Here is an 18,628-nt window from a genome sequence, read left to right as displayed (position 1 = left end):
ACTCCTTATTCCATACTAGAGCGGCCCCCCACTTCACCGAGCTGAGACGAAGATGGGAGGAGGACCTTGGCACTGAGATCACCGATGAGAGGTGGTCTCGGATGTGCGCTCGTACCCACAAGGTCTCCTACAAAACTAAATTTAAACTCATCCAGTTCAAGATCCTACACAGGTATCATCATACACCTATGAGACTCCATCGCATGTTCAACGCCACCCCTCCCTCCTGTCCCAGGTGTGGTGCGGATCAAGCTTCCTATATACACATGTTGTGGCACTGTCCCCGGCTGACCCAATTTTGGTTAGACATCTGCTCTACGTTGCCTGACATTCTGGAGCCCTCGATCACCCCCACCCCACTGCACTGCTTGTTCCATGACCTCCCTCAGTTACCCCGTGATTCTAAGAAATTAGCGGGCCTCTGCATGCTTCTGGCAGTTCGCTGTATATTACTTTGTTGGCTCCGCCCTAGAGCCTCTACCTATACACAATGGCTCAGATCGGTCACATGGGCTCACGACACTGAGCAGTCCTGGAACGCGACGCAGCATCCACACTCTAGGCCGAGAGATATCTAGCCAAGATTTCGAGACTATATCGCTGCCATGGCCTCACCACCAACTTCCCCCTCTACTTCCCCAGGCGGCTCCCCCTAGATGGTGCCCCTTTTTTTTGGTGTATGTATCAACATGTCGTATGCTCTCCGTTAATTAATTTGCTTCTTTCCACTCAATATGTACCGTTTATCATTTGCATTGATTGCTCTTAGCGCTGGTGCCATGTGGCTCCCTCTGTTTCATTTGTTGTGCTGTCAAGTCAAATAAAAAGATTTTAAAAAAAAAATTAAAAAATAAAAATGGCTCCTATAGGCAATAAGGATGCCACGCCTCCATCTTATTCTGTTAATCATAGCCCCGATTCAGTATCCTTCTGCGTACAGAGGAATGGAACACGGTCAATGGGTAATTTTAGAAAGTGCGCCAACGTTGCGAATTTGACTAGTGAAAACAGACCTCTGTACGTAGGCGAACCTGTCTATTTTGTTTGCGGTAATGTGGCATTTCCATGGTAGCCCAGGGATTGGCAAGGAACCTGTTATTTAGGGATTCTATTACCTGGGGTATTTATTGCCAGTACTGTAGAAATTTCGAAGACTCGTCCACGACGAGGTGTAAAAGGGGATACTCCAGCGCAAACTCTAGGAGATATTATGAAATACTTTGTGCCATTTTTTGGGCAAATTACGAATTCAGAAGATATCAGGGGACTAGCGAGAGTATTGGTGAGAACCATCAACCGGACCACTGACATACTCTATAATATGACGTTAGAGCAGATAGCGATAAGATTAGTGGCTCTTCAGAACCGGATGGCATTAGATGTCATCCTGGCAGAGCGAGGAGGAGTATGTAAATTAGTGGGGTCCACTTGCTGCGTTTACGTACCAGACTCCTCTCCGATGATCTTTAGGGCTATCCAAAATCTACATATTCTTAGTTCAGAAGTACATGTTCCTGAGGGAAACTGGGAACTTGGTACATGGTTTTGGGACCTCCTACGGTCATGGGGATGGAAGTTGTTTTTGGCCCTGCTGATTATCTTGGGAAGTTTTCTGTTTCTTTGTTGTTGTATACAGTGTCTTCCTGGTATATGCTCAGTGTTAGGGGGATGTTGCGCGCAAGCAACAAGTGTATTAGGGCATAAAATATACACCCCAAAGAAGGTTTCCAAAGAGTATGTGTTGAAAGAATCTCTGGTGTCAGATCTAATGGCAATAGATATGTCCGACAATGATTTGGGGTGTATGGACGATGACGTATGGAGTTACTTGCAAGCAGATCAGAAGTAGTGTTAGCACTTGGCATAGGCCAAAAGGAGGGTTTTGGCGAACTGGATATTAAATTATGCCTCCTATTATAACGATTTGTATGTATATTAGCCTACGCCAAGTTGCTTAAAATTGTACGCGAATAACTCTCTACGGCAAGGTCTTGACCTTAGAAATTGATGTAGGCCGCCATCTTGAATCAAGCCTCCATTTTAGGTTAGAACCGCCATTTTGGGGTTTTTGTACAAAGTCACCCTGTAATCTAAAATGGCCTTCTCATGTGCCCTTGTTCTTGCCCTAACCTCTCCAACCTCTGTAGGAGAGTTAATTTCCAACCTGCCTTCAGGCTACATGTTAGGGTCATGTAGACCTTGTCCTTTGTTGACCTCGGGAGCAGGGGATTACTTGAATTAGCAATGTTAAACTACAAATATACAAGAACAGTAATGCTATCCGAATATAATATGTGAAACATTTGTTTGGTCTGTATTAAAACATCATGTAAAGAGTGTAAATGTTAAATTAAAGAATAATGGAGTGTGTTAGTAAATATATTCAAAAGTAAAACCGCATGCACAAGATATGTAAATTAGGAAAGTGAACCTGGCGCGACCCTAGCCCAGTGTATAATTAACCTGTAAGAGGCTGGACATCATTTTACAAATTTTATAAATGCGTCGATGTCCAGCTAGGAAATTCTGTTCACTGCTCACATTGAACCCTGCTGGTGGTCTCTGTGATGTATTGAGAGCCAAATAGCTATTTGTGTACTTTGTTGAATACTGTTCAGTTTTGTAATAAAGATTCTGGGAATCTTTACAAGCCCGTGTCGGTGTATTTTCCCTTGCTTGGTGTAACAGCCGTAATATTGTATTTTTTCTGATTCCACAGTCGGAGATGCATACTTCTGATAATTCTAAAAATAGTAAATTAGAATGAAATTACAAAACACAAGCACACATATAGAAAATGGCAGAAAATGATTTTCTGCCCATACATCCATGCAACGATCAAACAAAAGGCCAATACATGTATGACCCTTAGGCTTAATTGGGTTATTCAGTGAAGTTTTTTTTAATTATGATGTATTGCAAAACTCAGATTTTTTCGGGGTGACATTACTTTTGATGGTATCCCTATGGCATTTGAAGCTTCAATGTAACATAGCTCAACTAACTCAATAAGCAATTTACGTTCCTACACTATTCTTAACTAAGAACGTAGCATTCCAATGGAAAAACGTTTTTAAAGTTCTCTTTTATACTTAAATTGCAGTTTATGTTATTTTATGTCCTGTACATTATTTTTAGGCCAAGGGCTAAAACGAGGTGAAGACATTGGGCCTCATTATGAGGAATGCGTTAAGGGGTTAACGGCGCCGGTAAAGGTGCCGGAGCCGTCAACCCCTTACCGCCCCATTACCAGGTCTGCTTGTGGGAAGCCGCTAAGGACGCCTGGCTTTACCAGCGGGTCCCGCGCCTGGCTTTACCAGCAGGTCCCGCGAGCAGCCCAGGATGCGAACAACGTGCCTGTTATTAACGGGCCCGTTGTTAGCATCATCCCCTTTCCCATTGAGCCCTATGGGGGCTCGAATGGAAATGGGGATGTACCGGGTCCAGGTTCCTTGAATGAGCAATTACCAGGCCATCCAAGGTCGGAATGGCCCGGTAATTCCTCATTCAAGGAACCCGGACCCGGTACCCGGTATGGGGGTAACCATGCCGCTAGCGGCATGGTTACCTCCATCCTCGTAATGATGCCCATTGTCTCAGGAGGATAGCTCAGGGGCAACATGCTCTCCTTGGAAGCAAGACAACACAGAGCCACACAGGTTCGATCCCCGGGTCCGCGCTTAGAAACCTCTGGGTATTAAGCGCGTTATAAATAACCTATCATATCATAGGGCAATTGAATTGAATTGCTCTGTTATATTATCAGTGAAAGCATCTCAAATGTAGTGAAAAAAAACACCAGTGATGTTATTATTGTGTGGTAGGATAGGAGGGGGGAGAACCCTTAGTCCCTAACCATAATGCCAAGATCCTGTGACTGAAGTGTAAAAAAGTAGTGTAGCTATGCACAGGGATGTAATTTCACCAAAATGAAAGGGGTAACGGAAGTGATATCACATGACCCTTGACCTCTGATGACATCACAGGAAATGATGTCATTTGACCCCCATCCCGAAGTGACATCACGGGAAGAAATAGAACACAACCTTCCTCCCCGTTAACGAGTCTAGCAATTATTGTATAGAATTCCAGAAACACAAAATATTTGTTATTCCTATTCTTTCTTATTTAGGGTCACTGCTCAAAGTGTTACACTTGTTTTTTTAAGAGGCCTCAACAAATATGCCAGCCACTACAGAAACAAAGAGCCACATGGCACTGGCCTCAGCCCAGGAGCTTCAACGTAAAATAAATAATAATAACGTTTTTGAAAACATTTTTTGGGGGGTAGCAAGGAAGACCACAGGGGTAGCAAGGGAGACCTCAGGGGTCATAGTTGTGACCCATGGTGACCCCCAAAATGACATCCCTGGCTATGCACCCCCCGCATCCATTCACATATTCCCCACTGCCCACTTGCAACCCAACCCTGAATGTGAAATGATCACAAAAGGCTTACTGGGTATCCTGCCTTTCCTCCACTTGACGCCCCCTCCCTCCCCACCGCCAGCACAAAACCCCTTTAGCATTGTAAGCCTAAAACATGTCTGCGATTTACAACTGTTTTAGAACTTTTTCTACGACTCAAAGAGAAACATTGAAAAATAATTCACAGAACGGTCACCTGGTGGTAGTCATTGTTCACCAAAACATGAAGCATTATTCACCCCTCCAATGTTTAATCATCCACCATTCACATCTCTTAAAGGGCATGCCAAAGACCACTTACACCCCCATGAACCACAAAGAGCCGTGCCCGCAGCGAGCTAATGTTAACCATACTTCATTGCAAAATACAACCCAAAGCAGTGCTCCCCTCAGCTGGGAGGGTTGTCCTCCAGCGCTGGGAGCAGCTGATCACTGTGGGTGCAGTGTTGTGTGGGGACTTGGGAATAGGCTTTATGTCCTAAGCAGGCAATTGAAGTAAACTGAAGAAAAGGTGTGTCTGCAAGATAGCTCAGTGAGCTATGGCACCAGTGCATTACCTGCAAGACACAGGGTTTAACTCCCTGCTGTGCACCAGCAATCACCAAAAGTGCCCCTGGCCCCACTGCCCAAGAATGGTACTGCAAAGGGGAAAAAAGTAAGGGGGCGGAACCGTAGAAGCGCATTGTACCCTGCACTTCCTGCACGCTTCCACACTGCAGGATCCCGCCACTGAGGGGTGCCGCCCACACTCCTTGCCTCCATGGCGTCCATTGTCAAAGGCCCCAGTGGCGGAGACGGTTCTGTGGAGGGGCGGCAGGGATTATGGGGTGTCTGGCAATTTTGTACAGAGTAAAGACCTTCCTAGGTAGGAGACCTACTAGTGGTTTAGTTTTTGGGCCAGTATTGCAGACATTTTAAGGGTTAGCCAGGATCCCTTACCTGTGCTGAGTAGTCACCTACGTGGTTCCGGATCACCATTATGTATGGGTGAACAGTCGCGAGTCCTTATCTTTTTCATACCGCTGTTTCCTTTGATTTTTCTAGATACTCCTGCTGCTGCTGCTTGTCCTTTCTGTTCCTCCTGTTCCTTGTCCCTTACCTTCAGCTAGTTTGAGTGTTGTTTTGCTCTCATTAATCTGTTGTGATCACTAATGGTAGGGCAAGGGTCTGGGTGGGTTTCACCTTCATTTGATTACGCGCTGTGGTGTCCTTCCCACCAGCCCTTCTCATTGGTATTGTGTGGTTCTCATATGCAGCATGGAGGTATCGCTCTGTGAGATGCAGCATGGAGGTATCGCACTGTGAGATTCAGCATGGAGATATCGCACTGTGAGATGCAGTATGGAGGTATCGCACTGTGAGATGCAGCATGGAGATATCGCACTGTGAGATGTAGTATGGAGGTATCGCTCTGTGAGATGCAGAATGGAGGTATCGCACTGGGAGATGCAGCATGGAGATATCACACTGTGAGATGCAGTATGGAGGTATCGCACTGTGAGATGTAGGATGGAGGAATCGCACTGTGAGATGCAGCATAGAGGTATCACACATGCAGCATGGAGGTATCGCACTGTGAGATGCAGCATGGAGATATCACACTGGGAGATGCAGCATGGAGATATCACACTGTGAGATGCAGTATGGAGGTATCGCACTGTGAGATGTAGTATGGAGGTATCGCACTGTGAGATGCAGCATGGAGGTATCACACATGCAGCATGGAGGTATCGCACTGTGAGATGCAGCATGGAGATATCGCACTGTGAGATGCAGTATGGAGGTATCGCACTGTGAGATGCAGCATGGAGATATCGCACTGTGAGATGTAGTATGGAGGTATCGCTCTGTGAGATGCAGCATGGAGATATCGCACTGTAAGATGCAGCATGGAGGTATCGCACTGTGAGATGCAGCATGGAGATATCGCACTGTGAGATGTAGTATGGAGGTATCGCACCGTGAGATGCAGCATGGAGGTATCGCACCGTGAGATGCAGCATGGAGGTATCGCTCTGTGAGATGCAGCATGGAGGTATCGCACTGTGAGATGCAGCATGGAAGTATCGCACTGTGAGATGCAGTATGGAGGTATCGCACTGTGAGATGTAGTATGGAGGTATCGCACTGTGAGATGCAGCATGGATATATCGCCCTGTGAGATGTAGTATGGAGGTATCACTCTGTGAGATGCAGCATGGAGGTATCGCACTGTGAGAAGCAGCATGGAGATATCGCACTGTGAGATGTAGTATGGAGGTATCGCGCTGTGAGATGCAGCATGGAGGTGTCGCCCTGTGAGATGCAGCATGGAGGTATCACACATGCAACATGGAGGTATCGCACTGTGAGATGCAGCATGGAGGTATCGCACTGTGAGATGTAGTATGGAGGTATCGCACTGTGAGATGCAGCATGGAGATATCGCCCTGTGAGATGTAGTATGGAGGTATCGCTCTGTGAGATGCAGCATGGAGGTATCGCACTGTGAGATGCAGCATGGAGATATCGCACTGTGAGATGCAGCATGGAGGTATCGCACTGTGAGATGTAGTATGGAGGTATCGCACTGTGAGATGCAGCATGGAGGTATAGCCCTGTGAGATGTAGTATGGAGGTATCGCTCTGTGAGATGCAGCATGGAGGTATCGCACTGTGAGATGTAGTATGGAGGTATCGCACTGTGAGATGCAGCATGGAGATATCGCCCTGTGAGATGCAGTATGGAGGTATCGCTCTGTGAGATGCAGCATGGAGGTATCGCACTGTGAGATGCAGCATGGAGGTATCGCTCTGTGAGATGCAGCATGGAGGTATCGCACTGTGAGATGCAGCATGGAAGTATCACACTGTGAGATGCAGTATGGAGGTATCGCACTGTGAGATGTAGCATGGAGGTATCGCACTGTGAGATGCAGCATGGAGATATCGCCCTGTGAGATGTAGTATGGAGGTATCGCTCTGTGAGATGCAGCATGGAGGTATCGCACTGTGAGATGCAGCATGGAGATATCGCACTGTGTGTTACGCTCACCTGGTTCCCACGGGGGCGTCGACCGGAACTGGGCCGCTGTTGTTTCCACCAGGTGACGTGTAGCGCCGAGATGACTGACTGGACTGGCCCGCTCAGCCTAGTTTGTCTGGCTCGCAGGAATATTCTTCTGCAAAGGAGAAGAGGAATTAACCACCCGTGGAATTTAGTGTCAACCCACCTTCCCCACTCCCGTTGTCTTCCCACAGATCACTCTTGATGTCCCCTCCTTAGTCTCACCTGATGGTTTGGAAGTAAGAGCTCTCCATCCTGCGTCGATCGCAGGGGCGCGTTGATGACCAGTTACTTCACTGGCGTAGAGGAATTGGTGAGTTCCAGTATTGACTCTAAAGTCCAATTGTTCATAAGAGTTCAAATGTCTGATCTTCACTCTGTCCGATTCCTTGCAGGTTGCCGATTAATCCACTCGAAGATTTCCAAATGGCAATTGGTAAGATTCAGGTAAGTCTATTGTGGTTTTCCCCTTAGGGGCCGGGGTTCGGCGATGAAGCAGAGTTGACTGCGCCGAGATGAGGTGAGTACCCCGCGTCGTAAATCAGGTAAGTCCTTGGGGGTAGCTTGTATAGCCTTATAGAGTCCCCTTGCTCACCTTGCTGTCTTTGTTCCTTAGGTGTCGGATGGCGGCCGCGAGATGGAGAGAGCGTGATGGAATGTTGAAGTACCGCCAAGCAGGTGAGTTCAGCGCGGCGCTGTAGGAATGCGAAGCCATGCTTCAAAGACTTCTGTCTTTCAGCTCTGTGGCGAAATGGATCAGGATTCAGGTAAGGATTAAAGTTAAAACTCCTGTTCTAACCTTTATCCTTCTTTTCTTCTTGTTTCAGGAGTCCCAGGACTGAAGCGGGCGTGGCTGAAGACTGGAGCTGCTGAAAACACGGTGAGCGTTACGCTGCAGCAAGCAGAATAACGCGAAGCACGTGTGGCTGTCCGGGCATGGTTTAAATAGCCTTGGAAGAAGATCCAGGTAAGTATTCTTCCACAGTCCCACCCAAGTAACAAAATAGTCCCTTCAGTAAAAATAGTCCCTCCTATGCCTCATTTGGCTTGAGTCTTCATGCAGCATGGTCTGCCTCAGGTGAGTATGCAGCATGGTCTGCTTCAGGTAAGTTATCAATAATGAGCCTGGCACCCATGGCGCCAGGACTGACTTTATCTTTATGATCCTGGCGCCATAGGCGCCAGGACTGCACCCAAACAGCCCCTAACTGGGGCTTTTGGGCATGCTCCCCGGGGCTGCTGTGCCTGGTCTGGTCTTCCAGGGGCAGGCATCATGACAGCACTCCCCCTCAAGGCCCCTCCTAAAGTCGTTCTCCCCCTTGGCCGTGGTTTGTCTGGAAATTCCCGATGGAACCTCTTCACTAAACGAGGTGCATGCACGTGGTCACTAGGTTCCCAAGACCTTTCCTGCGGACCATAACCTTTCCAGTCAATTAGGTAAAAGAGTTTTGATCTCACTCTTTTTGAGTCCAAAATATTCTTGACTTCGAACTCGGGCTCCCCGTCTATGAGGATAGGTTCAGGTGGAGTGGTTAGCCTAGTTCCTGGTTGCACTGGCTTCAAAAGAGACACGTGGAAGACGGGATGGATTTGCATATGAGCAGGTAGGTCCAACTTGACGGCCAATGGGTTAATAATTGCCTTGACAGAAAAAGGTCCCAAATACCTGGGGTTAAAGGTCCGAGTCCCCTTGAGTGGTAAGTGCTTAGTGGCTAACCATACTTGGTCCCCTATTTGGTATTGAGAAGCTTCACTTCTGTGCTGATCCGCATCCTTTTTGTATTTTTCCTTAGCCTTTTGCAAATGGATGGTTGCTTCTTTAAAGGCTTGTGTAATAACAGCGTGGAGATGGTCCACTGCGGGCATCTCTAAATGCTGGGGTGCTGTCGTGATCTCTGCTTCCAAAAGATCAGGACTTGCCCGACTCCCTTGGAAGCAGACCCATAACCCCGGTTCCGAGTGCCAGCCAGTCCCAATTGGGACCTTTTGGACCCTGTCCTGGTGCCAGTGGCACCAGGCTCATAAAGATGCCCAGTCCCAGCGCTGGAAGCGCCGGGCTCATAATGCTTGGGTGGACTTACCTGCAGCAGACCATGCTGCTTACTTACCTGCCAGTTGAACCCCTGATCCTCTTCTGTTTGGGACTACTTTTCCTGTTGGGTGGGGCAGGAGCCACTCCCTAGGTTCAGAACACTGGAACTCTTCTGGAAAGCAGGAACTCTTTTCTACCTAGGCGTGGCTGTGGAAGGAGACACCTAAGCACTACAGGAGGCTATTTAAACCACACCCGATGGATGAATCTTGCTTTGCGTTATTCTGCATTCTCTGCAGCAGAACGCTCATCGTGTCTTCTGCTTCTGATCCTGGGCCTAAGGGAACAAAGGCTTACCATCCTGGAATCCAGTCTTCAGCAGCACCTGTAAAGACAAAGAAAGAACAGGTTAGCACTATGGTCTTCAGTGGCAGTGCATCTCTTACCTGGTCCATCGGCTGTCACCAACGCCTCGCGCTGCATTCCGGCATCTGAAAGACAAAGGCTTACCTACTCTTCGCATGCTCCGGAGGTCTTCGCACTGCATTCCGGCATCTGAAAGACAAAAGCTTACCAGCTCTTCGCACGCTCCGGAGGCCTTCGGCGCTGCATCCCGCATCTGAAAGACAAAAGAAGGTGCGTTTAAAGACATTGGGCAATTTTATTACTCACGTGCCATTACTCCTTCCCACGCCGAATCCAGTGGGTATTCCAGCACCCTTCAGCTTCTCTAAAGCTCCGAACTTGTACCTGCAAGATAAAAGGGACATTTAGTGCGCATCGTGAAGCAGGCTACAAGCGCTTACTTACGTGCTTCCAGGCGCTTCTATTCCTCACGCGGGTTCGATCCTCAACTCTCATCAGCCCGCCATCCGCCATCGCCGGAACCCTGCAAAACAAGAGATATCATTACAAAAGACTTTTAAGACATTTGAAGTGCCCAGAACTTACCGTTCGTGCAGTTAACGACGGACAGCAGTCCTCTGAGGTCAAAAGGCCTGCACCCTTATCCAGTGAAGAAACTGGTTACGGCACCCTGCCCCGAGGCAGATGGAGAGCTCGGCGTTCACTTACCTAAGACATCTTACTCTTCGAGTCAGACATACAGTGCACAGAGGTCCAGCCCAAAGAGCCAACCTTGTGTTACACATCACCTTTGAAGATACGGCATTCACCCAGTCAAGACCGGCGCCTCTGCGGGATTCAGGTGAGCGTTACAGGTGAGTCCAAATCCGAGGTTCGAGGATGGTGCCCATAAATGGTAAAAAAAAGGACTTTGTCCAGTTCCTGAGTGTACGGAATTATTGTACGCATACTCTGCGATCCACAGAATGTCTTTCCAATTCCCCTCAGACTGATGTAGCATACAACGGAGGTACTGTTCAAGAGTCTGGTTGGTCCTCTCCATTTGACCGTCGGTCTGAGGGTGGTGACTGGTCGAAAGCCTAACATCAATTTGTGCCAGTTGGCAGCATTTTCTCCAAAAATGTGAAATGAATTGACTTCCCCAATCTGAAATTAACACTGAAGGAAAGCCATACAGACGGACAACATTTTCAAGGAATTCCTTGGCCAGGATTGAAGCTGAAGGTATCCCCTTTAAAGGAATGAAGTGGGCCATTTTAGAAAAAAGATCTACAATAACTAGAATGGTATTGTAACCTTGGTACGGGGGTAAATCCGTGATGAAGTCTAATGACAAGGTATGCCAAGGGGTAGGTGGTATGTCTAATGGTTGCAATAATCCAGCAGGTTTTTTCGTTTGCCCTTTATTTTGTGCGCAAATGCCACAAGACATGACAAATGACTTGACATCCTTTCGCCAGGTGGGCCACCAAAATTGCTTCCTAATTTTAGCTTCGGTTTTTGCAATACCCGGATGCCCTTCTATTAAGGTGTCATGGTAATGGGAAATGACAAGTTCCTGTAGTTCTTTTTGCGGTAAAAATATCTGGCCTTGGTAATAAGGTAAATCATCGATGACAGAGTACTCTGGACCTTTCTTTGCCCAGTCCTGTAGGGCAACGGAATCAAAGAGTTGGTGGATCTTGTTTTGAATGTCCTCCAGTGTCTGTATGGATGTCAGGCCAAGGATTCTCTGTTCCGGAATTATGGGTACGGGTTCTAAAGTTATTTCTGCTTCTCCCATTCCAATCCGGGAGAAGGCGTCTGCTTTACCATTCTTACAACCTGGTCGATAGGTTATTACAAAATCAAACTCGGCGAAGAACAATGCCCAACGGAGTTGGCGCGAAGATTGGGCTTTGGCTGTCTTTAGGTATTGTAAGTTGCGGTGATCGGTGATGACCGTGATGGTATGTCTGGCACCCAGTAGATAGTGCCGCCAAGCCTTGAAGGCGGACTTGATGGCCAGCAGCTCCTTGTCGGTTATGGCATAGTTTAATTTGGGGGCTGAAAATTTTCTTGACCAAAACGCCACTGGGTGAAGCTGGTTAGTTTCGGGATCCTTTTGGGAAAGGACTGCTCCCATGGCTGAACTGGATGCATCTGTTTCCACTATGTAGGGAAGCTCGGGGCGCGGGTGTCTTAATATGGGAGCAGATGTGAATTTAGCTTTCAACTCTTGGAAGGCGTTCTCGGCTTCCTCTGTCCACACAAAGCGTTTGTTTTTTCGCAATAGCGTCGTAATGGGATGTACAATGTGCGAGAAGTCTGGGATAAACCTGCAGTAGAAATTGGCAAAGCCAAGCATGCTTTGAACTCCTTTGATTGAACTTGGCGAAGGCCAATTAAGAATGGCATCCACTTTTCGTGTATCCATCCGGATTCCTCTCGGGGTCAGAATAAATCCAAGGATTTCCACTTCCGTAGTGTGGAAGATGCACTTTTCCAGTTTAGCATATAATTTATGCTGGCGTAACTTCTCTAGGACTGCTCGGACGTGTTTTACATGCTCAGATTCTGATAAAGAGTATACTAAGATGTTGTCGATGTAAACGACCACACAAACGTCGATAAGCTCTCGGAGGACATCGTTCATGAAGAACTGGAAGGCTGCTGGTGCATTGCATAGTCCGAAGGGCATCACCTGGTACTCAAATAGTCCGTACTTGGTGCGAAAAGCAGTCTTCCATTCGTCACCCTCTTTGACACGTACCAGATGATATGCCCCCCGAAGGTCTAGTTTCGTGTATATACAAGCGTCCTTCACCTGGTCTAGTAGTTCTGGGATCAAAGGCAGTGGGTATCGATTCTTGATGGTTATCTGATTCAGTGCGCGGTAGTCTATACATGTTCTAAGGTCGCCTTCCTTTTTCGGTACGAAGAACAAAGCTGAAGATGCAGGGGACTTGGACGGGCGAATGAAGCCATTAGCAAGGTACTGGTCTAGGTACTGGCGCAAATGGAGATTTTTGGGTTCCGTAATGGCATAGATTCTGCTGCAAGGTGGTTGTGCTCCAGGTACAAGATCTATTTGACAATCATACGATCTGTGAGGTGGTAAGGTGTTTGCCTGTTCCTTTTGGAAGACATCCTGAAAGTCTTGGTATTCAACAGGTAATTGTATGGCTGCTGGAATTACTGGGGCCAGGATTGAGTTTTGAGTTTTCCTTGGGTAGCAGGTGTGAGCACATTCTGGGAAGGTTAGTCTCTTCTCTCGCCAATCAATACAGGGATTATGTTTTTCCAACCAAGGTATCCCCAGTATCAGCTGAAACTGTGGGGCCTTGATTAAGTCAAACACCATAGCCTCTCGATGCCCATCTTGACTCAGCAATGACATCTCTGCAGTGGAATGAGTTACGGGTCCAGAGGCAATTTCCATTCCATCTACAGTGGTGACAACATCGGCCGTGGTCTTGCGAGTGAGAGATAGATTCATCCTGGTAGCCAATTACCAGTCCAAGTAATTTCCTATGGCTCCACTGTCTATGTACGCCTTTACCGCGTGCATGCGTGATGGCTGCTCTGGATCTACAAGGACCATGGGTATGGTGAAATGCAAGGTCAGAGTGTCCTTCTTTAAGCTCGGCAAGCGGACCTCTACGCTTGCCGGGTGTGGTCGTTTCCCGAGTCAGATTTCACATGGTTTTCGTCTGCTGCTCCTATAACTTTCTTGGGTGGTTTTACAGGGCAGTTCCGAAGAAAATGACCAGTAGTTCCGCAATATAAACATAATTGCAGTTGCCGTCTTCTATCTCTTTCCTTCTGGGTTAAGGGTCCTTTAACCACCCGATTTGCATAGGTTCTGAGACATCTACTCCCTTGGAGCTTACGTGGGTTTTAACCAACACCCTGTTCTCAAACTTGGTTCGGTCAGCCTTCCTGGTTTGAAGTCTGTGATCGAGCTGGACCACTAGATCTATATATTCAGCACAGTCTTGAGGCGGGTTCACGATTTGGGCCAAAACATCTTTGAGTTCTCCCCGAAGTCCTCGATGGAATAATGTGATTCGCTTGGCTTCAGGCCATTCGGTTTCCACTACTAATCTATTGAAAGTTGCAATGTAAGATAAAAGATCCTGGTTACCTTGACGTAGGGATAAAAGTTCATTGTCCAAAGCCTGTCCTCGGGAGTGTCGGGCAAATAGTCTTTCCATGCTTGTTCGAAAACCCTGGAAATCTCGAAGAATCGGGTCATCCTGGTTAACTAGTGGAATGGACAAATCCGCCGCACTGCCGCTGAGATATGACAGTACAAAGGCTACCTTGGCCTGATCATTTGGGAAAGCTCTAGGTCTACATAAAAAATGCAAGTGGCATTGATTCATGAATGTTGCAAACCCTTTTGGGTCTCCGGCAAAGCGTTCAGGCGGAGCCAAAGGAACGGCTCCAGGTAAATTTACCTGCACCGGGTTACTCGATGGTACAGGAGCTGGACTTGCCCCAAGTCCTGGTAGAGGTGTTTGTCCAGCCTAGCTCTGTAATAGTTGTCTGGCTAACTCATCAGTTCGTTCTTTTGACACTATCAGTTCCCTCCTAGGGCATTGGTTTCTTGGCGGGCGGAATGCACTTCGGCCCTTAATTCCCCTAATAATTGGGCCAACTGATCAGTTTCCGAGGTCTCCATGACGCCCAGGTGGGTATTTGTGGGTAGGCTTCGCGTTCTGTTACGCTCACCTGGTTCCCACGGGGGCGTCGACCGGAACTGGGCCGCTGTTGTTTCCACCAGCGTGACGTGTAGCGCCGAGATGACTGACTGGACTGGCCCGCTCAGCCTAGTTTGTCTGGCTCGCAGGAATATTCTTCTGCAAAGGAGAAGAGGAATTAACCACCCGTGGAATTGAGTGTCAACCCACCTTCCCCACTCCCGTTGTCTTCCCACAGATCACTCTTGATGTCCCCTCCTTAGTCTCACCTGATGGTTTGGAAGGATGAGCTCTCCATCCTGCGTCGACCGTAGGGGCGCGTTGATGACCAGTTACTTCACTGGCATAGAGGAATTGGTGAGTTCCAGTATTGACTCTAAAGTCCAATTGTTCATAAGAGTTCAAATGTCTGATCTTCACTCTGTCCGATTCCTTGCAGGTTGCCGATTAATCCACTCGAAGATTTCCAAATGGCAATTGGTAAGATTCAGGTAAGTCTATTGTGGTTTTCCCCTTAGGGGCCGGGGTACGGCGATGAAGCAGAGTTGACTGCGCCGACCTGAGATGAGGTGAGTACCCCCCGTGGTAAATCAGGTAAGTCCTTGGGGGTAGCTTGTATAGCCTTAGAGATTCCCCTTGCTCACCTTGCTGTCTTTGTCTCCTTAGGTGTAGGAGGGGAGCCGCGAGATGGAGAGAGCGTGATGGAATGCTGAAGTACCGCCAAGCAGGTGAGTTCAGCGCGGCGCCGTAGGAATGCGAAGCAATGCTTCAAAGACTTCTGTCTTTCAGCTCCGTGGCGAAATGGATCAGGATTCAGGTAAGGATTAAAGTTAAAACTCCTGTTCTAACCTTTATCCTTCTTTTCTTCTTGTTTCAGGAGTCCCAGGACTGAAGCGGGCGTGGCTGAAGACTGGAGCTGCTGAAAACATGGTGAGCGTTACGCTGCAGCAAGCAGAATAACGCGAAGCACGTGTGGCTGTCCGGGCGTGGTTTAAATAGCCTTGGAAGAAGATCCAGGTAAGTATACTTCCACAGCCCCACCCAAGTAACAAAATAGTCCCTTCAGTAAAATAGTCCCTCCTAAGCCTCATTTGGCTTGAGTCTTCATGCAGCATGGTCTGCCTCAGGTGAGTATGCAGCATGGTCTGCTTCAGGTAAGTTATCAATAATGAGCCTGGCGCCCATGGCGCCAGGACTGACTTTATCTTTATGAGCCTGGCGCCATAGGCGCCAGGACTGCACCCAAACAGCCCCTAACTGGGGCTTTTGGGCATGCTCCAAGTGGCATGATGCCTGCTTCCGGGGCTGCTGGGCCTGGTCTGGTCTTCCCTGGGCAGGCATCATGACACTGTGAGATGTAGTATGGAGGTATCGCACTGTGAGATGCAGCATGGAGGTATCGCCCTGTGAGATGCAGCATGGAGGTATCACAAATGCAGCATGGAGGTATCGCACTGTGAGATGCAGCATGGAGGTATCGCACTGTGAGATGTAGTATGGAGGTATCGCACTGTGAGATGCAGCATGGAGATATCGCTCTGTGAGATGCAGCATGGAGGTATCGCACTGTGAGATGCAGCATGGAGGTATCGCACTGTGAGATGCAGCATGGAGATATCGCACTGTGAGATGTAGTATGGAGGTATCGCACTGTGAGATGCAGCATGGAGGTATCGCCCTGTGAGATGCAGCATGGAGGTATCACACATGCAGCATGGAGGTATCGCACTGTGAGATGTAGTATGGAGGTATCGCACTGTGAGATGCAGTATGGAGGTATCGCCCTGTGAGATGCAGCATGGAGGTATCGCCCTGTGAGATGCAGTATGGAGGTATCACTCTGTGAGATGCAGCATGGAGGTATCGCACTGTGAGATGCAGCATGAAGGTATCGCACTGTGAGATGCAGCATGGAAGTATCGCAATGTGAGATGCAGTATGGAGGTATCACACTGTGAGATGCAGCATGGAGGTATCGCACTGTGAGAAGCAGCATGGAGATATCGCCCTGTGAGATGCAGTATGGAGGTATCGCTCTGTGAGATGCAGCATGGAGGTATCGCACTGTGAGATGCAGCATGGAGATATCGCCCTGTGAGATGTAGTATGGAGGTATCGCTCTGTGAGATGCAGCATGGAGGTATCGCACTGTGAGATGCAGCATGGAGATATCGCACTGTGAGATGTAGTATGGAGGTATCGCACTGTGAGATGCAGCATGGAGGTATCGCCCTGTGAGATGCAGCATGGAGGTATCACACATGCAGCATGGAGGTATCGCACTGTGAGATGCAGCATGGAGGTATTGCACTGTGAGATGTAGTATGTAGGTATCGCACTGTGAGATGCAGCATGGAGGTATCGCCCTGTGAGATGCAGCATGGAGGTATCACACATGCAGCATGGAGGTATCGCACTGTGAGATGCAGCATGGAGGTATCGCACTGTGAGATGTAGTATGAAGGTATCGCACTGTGAGATGCAGCATGGAGATATCGCTCTGTGAGATGCAGCATGGAGGTATCGCACTGTGAGATGCAGCATGGAGGTATCGCACTGTGAGATGCAGCATGGAGATATCGCACTGTGAGATGTAGTATGGAGGTATCGCACTGTGAGATGCAGCATGGAGGTATCGCCCTGTGAGATGCAGTATGGAGGTATCGCTCTGTGAGATGCAGCATGGAGGTATCGCACTGTGAGATGCAGCATGAAGGTATCGCACTGTGAGATGCAGCATGGAGGTATCGCAATGTGAGATGCAGTATGGAGGTATCACACTGTGAGATGTAGCATGGAGGTATCGCACTGTGAGATGCAGCATGGAGATATCGCCCTGTGAGATGCAGTATGGAGGTATCGCTCTGTGAGATGCAGCATGGAGGTATCGCACTGTGAGATGCAGCATGGAGATATCGCACTGTGAGATGTAGTATGGAGGTATCGCACTGTGAGATGCAGCATGGAGGTATCGCCCTGTGAGATGCAGCATGGAGGTATCACACATGCAGCATGGTGGTATCGCACTGTGAGATGTAGTATGGAGGTATCGCACTGTGAGATGCAGCATGGAGGTATCGCCCTGTGAGATGCAGTATGGAGGTATCGCTCTGTGAGATGCAGCATGGAGGTATCGCACTGTGAGATGTAGCATGAAGGTATCGCACTGTGAGATGCAGCATTGAAGTATCGCAATGTGAGATGCAGTATGGAGGTATCACACTGTGAGATGTAGCATGGAGGTATCGCACTGTGAGATGCAGCATGGAGATATCGCCCTGTGAGATGTAGTATGGAGGTATCGCTCTGTGAGATGCAGCATGGAGGTATCGCACTGTGAGATGCAGCATGGAGATATCGCACTGTGAGATGTAGTATGGAGGTATCGCACTGTGAGATGCAGCATGGAGGTATCGCCCTGTGAGATGCAGCATGGAGGTATCACACATGCAGCATGGAGGTATCGCACTGTGAGATGCAGCATGGAGGTATTGCACTGTGAGATGTAGTATGGAGGTATCGCACTGTGAGATGCAGCATGGAGGTATCGCCCTGTGTAATGCAGCATGGAGGTATCACACATGCAGCATGGAGGTATCGCACTGTGAGATGCAGCATGGAGGTATCGCACTGTGGTATGCAGTATGGGCACGAATGGCAGGCAGGACCTGACACATATCAAGGGCTTCCATTGGCAATTACAAGTTAAACCAGCATTTTCACCTTAAATAACTCCCAATGCAACTTTGAAAAGACCGAGAGCATCAATGTGTGTGATATTAAAATGCTGGTCCAATGAATGTTACTTTTGTGTCTCCAATAGAACACGGTTTCTTCTTGTTTTTGGACTGAATAAGAGGTGGGATATCAGGTGAGATTAAAGAAGCTCTGGTGGTGCAGATTGCCGCCTTACACAATTGGTTCATGTTCTAAGGCTAAGCAAAAGCATGGAATCTATTTCATTTTGCCTAATTTTATTTATTTATTTATTATTGATATTTTTTTTTACTTACAATTTTTACAAAATGAAGAAGAAAAAAAATGTCCTTGAATACATTGGGTACTTCCCTT

The 18,628-nt window shown here is 48.0% G+C and overlaps 3 protein-coding genes across 3 annotated transcripts; all 3 read right to left on the bottom strand.

Annotated features, from left to right (window-relative positions):
• Nucleotides 1-6,136: 6,136 nt before the first annotated feature.
• LOC138527178 (putative proline-rich protein 21) lies at nt 6,137-6,739 on the bottom strand. Its single transcript, XM_069638285.1, has one exon. It carries the CDS (start codon nt 6,737-6,739, stop codon nt 6,137-6,139), a length of 603 nt encoding a protein of 200 aa, XP_069494386.1.
• A 7-nt stretch (nt 6,740-6,746) lies between these two features.
• LOC138527177 (putative proline-rich protein 21) lies at nt 6,747-7,433 on the bottom strand. The gene has a single exon (XM_069638284.1). The coding sequence runs from the start codon at nt 7,431-7,433 to the stop codon at nt 6,747-6,749; it is 687 nt and encodes a 228-aa protein (XP_069494385.1).
• Nucleotides 7,434-16,946: 9,513 nt separating this feature from the next.
• LOC138527176 (putative proline-rich protein 21) lies at nt 16,947-17,711 on the bottom strand. Its single transcript, XM_069638283.1, has one exon. It carries the CDS (start codon nt 17,709-17,711, stop codon nt 16,947-16,949), a length of 765 nt encoding a protein of 254 aa, XP_069494384.1.
• Between the last annotated feature and the right edge of the window lie 917 nt (nt 17,712-18,628).

This window comes from Ambystoma mexicanum, chromosome 14 (genome assembly GCF_040938575.1).
Source record: "Ambystoma mexicanum isolate Mex_15411 chromosome 14, UKY_AmexF1_1, whole genome shotgun sequence".
NCBI lineage: Eukaryota > Metazoa > Chordata > Amphibia > Caudata > Ambystomatidae > Ambystoma > Ambystoma mexicanum.
This window is presented reverse-complemented; position numbering and strand designations above follow the sequence as displayed.

Coding starts and splice junctions, on each gene's coding strand:
- LOC138527178 (XM_069638285.1), bottom strand. CDS start 6,739: ATGCTGCATCTCACAGGGCGACACCTCCATGCTGCATCTCACAGCGCG.
- LOC138527177 (XM_069638284.1), bottom strand. CDS start 7,433: ATGCTGCATCTCACAGTGCGATACCTCCATGCTGCATCTCACAGAGCG.
- LOC138527176 (XM_069638283.1), bottom strand. CDS start 17,711: ATGCTACATCTCACAGTGCGATACCTCCATGCTGCATCTCACAGAGCG.